The sequence below is a fragment of the Hyperolius riggenbachi genome, chromosome 8, assembly GCF_040937935.1.
Source record: "Hyperolius riggenbachi isolate aHypRig1 chromosome 8, aHypRig1.pri, whole genome shotgun sequence".
In the NCBI taxonomy this organism is placed as follows: Eukaryota; Metazoa; Chordata; class Amphibia; order Anura; family Hyperoliidae; genus Hyperolius; species Hyperolius riggenbachi.
This window is the reverse complement of record NC_090653.1, coordinates 279,592,927-279,599,242: the sequence shown is the minus strand read 5'-3', so window position 1 is coordinate 279,599,242 and position 6,316 is coordinate 279,592,927. Positions and strand designations below refer to the sequence as shown.

Genomic DNA, 6,316 nt, shown 5'->3' with positions numbered 1-6,316 from the left:
CCCCGTCGCCATGGCGACGGGGGAAGCCCTCCAGGAAATCCCGTTCTTTGAACGAGATTTCCTGATCGGTGATCGCCGAAGGCGATCGAAGCGGGTGGGGGGATGCCGCTGAGCAGCGGCTATCATGTAGCGAGCCCTCGGCTCGCTACATGATAAAAAAAAAAAAAAAAAATTAAAAAAACTGCTGCGCTTCCCCCTGGCGGTATTTTTCATACCGCCAAGGGGGTTAACTGATTCTCCCCGGGGCCCCTGCAGAACCTTTGGCAGAGCAGCGTCTCATCTGTTCCAGCGGGCAGGCGTGCTTCTCTGTCAGTCTGTGGCTCCATGCATTCCCAGTCTTCATTATCACAGGGGCTCCTCTCCTCCGTGACTCAGCACATATTACATAATATCAAGCCATGGGTCACAGTCAGTGGTGCTGAGCAAGATTTCGGATATCTGAACTACCCAGATAATCCGAACTTTTTCCACTATCCGAACTTTGAATAGCAAGTCGGATATTTTTTAAAATCTGAATAGACTATCCGAGCAAACTCTGATCGTCCATCTGAAATCCGAAATCTGGGCGGATAGAAAGAGAGAGAGAGAGAGACCTCCGAAAGGGTTTTTTTGCCATTTGAAGAGACTTTTGGAAGCATTTTAAGCCATTTTCAGGTCGCTTCCGGTTTTCTATCCGGATATCCGAATCCGGCCGGATATCCAGGATATTGGGTTCGGATATCCCAGTTTACTCGGATACCAAAAAGTTCGGATTCGGATATCTGATTTGGATCCAGATATCTAGGTATCTGGATCCGAATCAATTTGGATTTTAAAAAGGGGTATCCGAGCACCCCTGGTCACAGAGAAGATGTAGCCAGCAATGGATGAAGACATTAGTGAATGGAGCCCTGAACTGAAAGAGGTATGAACCCACTGGGACAGGTGAGATGCTACTCTGTCAAAGACTATGCAGGTTACCTAGGGAGAATAAGTTAAGTTGGGAGGAGAGACACCTTGGGGGGCCCCTACAGGCTCTGGGACAATTGCCCTCTTTGCCTCTATGGTAGCATCATCCATGGTCATGCCCCCCCCCCCCCCCCTCCCAGCTTGGCAGCCACCAATTAGGACGCAGCTGCTGAGTTGGGGGTAGGTGGGTTGAGGCAACACAGATAGGAGTTACCAAAGCCTTGGTAGAGGTCTTAAAAAACCCCACCCACAATTCCAAGGGGGGCAGAGTGATCACCTGCCTTGATGATTTTTTTTCAGATCAGATAAGTATTTAACTCAGTGATACCCCCTCTTCTCCATTTTTGAAGCAATTTTAAGGCCAATTCCGCATTTCAGTTAGAATACCGGATTTTGACGGATAATGGGGTCGGATACCTGGATCGACTCGAATAGCCGAATATTTTGAATTCGAATATTCAGTCTTATCCAGATTTCAGGCTATCAGAATTCGAACCCACTTAGATACCAAAAAGAGGTGTCCGAGCACCACTGATCCTAATGACCCTGATTTATTGTGAACAGCCATTTTAATCAACTCAACAGGTTTGTGGACAGTCATGGCTAAGACAAAGGAGCTCAGTGAGGACCTGCAGCTGTGCATTGTGGTACGTGGTGGAAGCCAAAAGTGACGCCTGTGCTAGCTAAGGAGGATAGTGAGAGAGGTGAAAAACAATCCAAGGATCACCACTAAAACTATCCCGGTGTATCTGAGTTCTGCTGGTGGCAATGTCTCAAGGCAAAAAACAATCCAAGGATCACCACTAAGGCTATCCCGGTGTATCTGAGTCCTGCTGGTGGCAATGTCTCAAGGCAGACAATCCAACAGACACTGCACACTGCTGGGTTGGGTTCCACGGATGCAGGCCAAGGAGGACGCCACTTCTCTAGATAAAGCACACAAAAACTCGATTGGCCTTTGCAAATGCTTATCTGGACAAAGAAGAAGATTTCTGGTCTTCTGTGTTATGATCAGATGAAACAAAAATTTAATTGTTTGGTCACGTGCCACGTGCCAAGTGCCACTGCCACGTCCGGCATGCTCCTGGCAGACGTTACACCTGCTTCTGCTGCATTGCCCTGCTCCTGCTGCCTGTGCTGCTCCCAATTATGGGCAGCACTGTATTTACAACATTTCACCTCTTGAGGACCACATGTTTATTCCCCTCTAGTGACCATGCGATTTTTTTCCAATTCACCACTTCACTAATTTAAGTTTATTGCTCGGCCATTCAACTTAGCACCCAAATGAATTTTACCTCTTTTTCTTCCCACTAATGGAGCTTCCTTTTGGTGGTCTCTGATTGCTGCTGCAACGCTAATTTTTTTATTAATAAAAGATTATGCTTTTAATTCTCCCCCAAAATATTCCCATGCCAATCTACTCGGAAAAGGTCCCACACCAATATCCTCTAACTTGCGACCTTGATTGAAGATCTCCGACGACCAGCGCAACTGTTGCCACACAGCGCCGGTCCCCCGCTGTGCATCTTTGAATTTTGGCTCCAAGGCTCCGCATTGGTCTGTTAATAGACCAATGGGGAGCCTTGGAGCCAAAATTCAAAGATGCTTTCGGCGCTTGCTATACTAAGTATAGCAGAGCTGCATCGCTCTCTGCCCTCAGCGGCTCCCGGCTCCACTCTCCCTCGAATCGTGATTGGGGGTGTCTGAGCAACCCTGGTCACTGGATGTCACAGTCCTAGTGAACTTTAGAGATGGCCCGAACAGTTGGCTGGCGTATTTACGTTGTACACGTTTGCAGCAAACAGCGAACATATGTCATGCTCAACCTGCCCCTATACACATCATGGAGCCAAACTTTTATTATTATTATTAATTGTAACCCCTTATCTTACGGTCAGCAGACACATGGCAACCAGCTAGCACCTCCTCCTGCCCCCCCCCCCCCCCCTATTAAAAAGCATTTGCGGTGGCCACATTGGATCAATTTTCTGCTGGCTGCTGACTGTTAGTGTGAGCAGGGTCAAACTTGCTGCAGGTAGGTAGGGAAAGCATTAGCTAGGCCTGTGTTCTTGTTTCTCACTTGCTGTGAAAGCACCCCAAATAGCCCTTTTGAGGGCTAGCACATCAGTCTCCTGTTGGTTTTTTTGTGTGTGTTTGTGACACCCAGAGCTGTGTTCACACTACTGCTGTTGCCTCATTAAGTTGCAGGCACTGTACCACTCCAGTGCATTATTATTTCACTGTATTCTGGTAGTACTATTGCATTTCTCTGTGTGTAACACTCCACAGCCCACTGACACCCAGAGCTGTGCATAATGTGATTTCTGCCCTTTAGGGATTAAAACCCGAGTTTGCATCAACTCCGTAATTTTTGGTGGGACTTTTGCATAAAACCCCCTCTAGCATGTCACGGTCAAGGTGTTCCCTTGAAACAAGTTTTCCATCACTTTGCAGGATTTAAAATTCACCTTGAAGTCTATGGCGGTTCGCATGTTCACAAACATTTGCGAAAGTTAAAATTCTATGTTCGCGACATCTCTAGTAAACATTTTGAGAAAGAAAGGTTTACCATGATGTGTTTAACATATATTTTTATGGTGGGGACAGTGATGATTGTATTATAATTACAATTAACCCAACTTCCACATAATTTTCCGCAATTATGGTCACACATAATTACCGTTTGGACATGCAATTGATTTTGTGTAGTCCATTCATAATTTCGTATACTTACACAAAATTTCACATCATTTTGTGCTGATTGTAGCGGTTAATAGCAAAGACCCCATACTTGCTATCATCATCACCTAAATTGCTTCGTATGTTAAAGGGAATATTGGAAACAAGACAAAACATGTCAGCTCTTGAAGACTTCCGAAGTCCTCCGCAGCGGGGGGATTCAAACGGAGGAGCTGCCGCCGCAACGAGGGCACCGGGAGAGGAAAGGGAAGGCTTTATTGTACCCAGAGCCTTCCCTCTCCTTAGGTAAGTATCTATCTTGTTATTTTTATATAATGATTCCCATTAAAGCGGATCCAAACCAAACATTTTTTTAATTCAAAATATTTAGTTGCACCACTCTGACACATACAAAGATAAATAAACACTCCTTCAAGCCTATGAGCATTTCAGTACATGCTTTTCACCCTTCTCTTTTCATAACTAGGGTTATACAGGTGGCAGCCATTACTTCTGAGCTTAGTAGGAGGTTTTAGTTCATGAGTGTGTTTGTCATCAGCTACCCTCCCTCCCAGGGGCGTCGTCTATGTGAGATCTCACACAAGCTGAGATCACCTCCCCTATGACATCATCAGTAGCAGGCTGTGTTTTGTTTTTTATCTCCTCCACCAGTCTGCTGGATTCTGTCCCGGCAATATGAAAGGAAAGGAGGTGTTCCGCCAATAAATGTAAAAAAAAACTATATTTGTCATCATGCAGCTGAAAAAAGGCTGCCATTTATTATTATAATTTAGAAAATAGATTTTATTTCTGAAATCTTGTATTTTTAATTTGGGTCCACTTTAACTTTAAAAAACATTTTTCCTTTGCATTTTCAAAATCAATTATCACAAAAACTACAAGGTCTTTTTTGAAAAAGTTATAAAAGTTTATTTTTTGACTTGTTTTTAGTTTACCCCGTAACATCCATAGCAATTTTAGGGATGATAGCATTTGAGGGGGCTTTGCTATTAACTGCTGAAGTCAGCATGAAATTACGCAACATTTCACTTACGGATTCATTCATTTATGGATGGATTATGTTTACTGTATATTCTCGCATATAAGCCTAATTTTTCAGTACAAAAAATGTGCTGAAAAGTTACCCCCTCGGCTTATATGCGAGTCAGTGGAGCAGAACAGATAGTGGAGCAGGTTTTGTTACTGGCAGGTTTTGCTAGTGGCTCCCTGCTGTGTCCGTGCCTCCCATCCCCTGCAACATGATGTGTAGAGTGCGCTGCTCAGGACCAGCTGTGTCTCCTGGCTTGTGGAGCAGATAGTGCAAGCAACGTGTCAGTGGTGCAATGATCGGGGATTCTTTCAGTGTGGCAATCGCTGTGTATCATATCTATGACGCCATCTAGTGGGGCTTGAGACACAGCTGTATCATCCTTGGGGCACATCTGCCTATGGGGAGGGGGGCTAACTTGTACTGGGGGCACACCTGGCTACTGTGGAGGGGGCTATACTGGTGAGGGGCTTATACACGAGTCAATCACTTTTTCCTGGTTTCTGAGGGAAAAGTGGGTACCTGGGCTTCTATGCGGGTCGGCTTATATGCGATTGTATATGGTATATGCAAAATTAATTACAAATTTTCCCAAAATTTCGCATTGCAATTTTACATCATAATTTGCAAATGATTATGCAAAATGTGTGCTCAGTACTAGGTGGGGGTGGGTCATGTTTCTTGTGTCCATCTGTCTGGGGTCATCAGGATCAGACCATGTGAACTAACAACCTTTTCTTCTGTTCCAGAAAATGCTCTGTCTGGCCACAACTCAGCGAAGTTCACCACAGTGGACAAGGACAATGGCATATACCCCTCTAATTGTGCCTCGTATAGTTTAGGAGGCTGGTGGTACACAAGATGCCACACTGCAAGCCTGAATGGTGTATACCTGCCTGGCAACGTGGATTCCGTAGGCATCACTTGGGAAACTGTCAAAAACAACTACTATTCTTTCAAACTGTCTGAGATGAAGATTAGGCCAAAATAATGTATCGCAACCAAAGTGCTCAGAAGATACCGTACTCACTAATACATTCATACTTCAGAAGCAAAACTAAGCGCAGCCCACTGATAGTAAATTTGCGATAGCCTTTCTGTAAAAGGAGGTCTGTAATTATCTGGATTTTAAACAGCAGTGTTCACATGAACTATCTGGATTTTAAGCAGCAGTGTTCACGTGAACTATGCTTCCTATCAGCTTTACATTTTCTCCCTATGTAGGCAGAATCTTTTTTTTTTTTTTTTACAAACTCAGATGCATACCTGGTATGGGTCATCATAGTTTGGTTGATGCTTGAGTTAGTTTTTTTATGGTATCCGTCCTATATTAATTAATTATGCACGATTTTCAACACTCTTCCCATACCCCTTCTTTATTCTAACCACTCTCTTACCACATGTAAGCTTTCAGACATATTTCCTCAGCCATGACTCCAGACATGCATACAATCAGACTCTGAGACACTGTAATTATTGTTTCTGAAATGGCTCAGATAGGAAAACAAAAGGAGGAGTCGGCACTACAGCCCTTTCTGCGTGGCATGAGGAGCAATGGCAGGATGGCAAGCCTTCTGGTCCTTAGGTACAAACAGCGTGCCTCAGACTAGGAATGTACAGGGGAAGCAGGTTGAGATA

The 6,316-nt window shown here is 44.5% G+C and overlaps 1 protein-coding gene across 1 annotated transcript in view; it reads left to right on the top strand.

Moving 5' to 3' along the window:
- LOC137528582 (ficolin-1-like) overlaps nt 1-5,684 on the top strand; it is a 32,632-nt gene extending 26,948 nt beyond the window's left edge. The window contains exon 4 of the mRNA XM_068249922.1: nt 5,428-5,684. Coding sequence (XP_068106023.1) covers nt 5,428-5,669 — 242 coding nt within the window. The 3' untranslated portion in view covers nt 5,670-5,684. The remainder of the gene's footprint in view (nt 1-5,427) is intronic.
- Nucleotides 5,685-6,316: the final 632 nt, after the last annotated feature.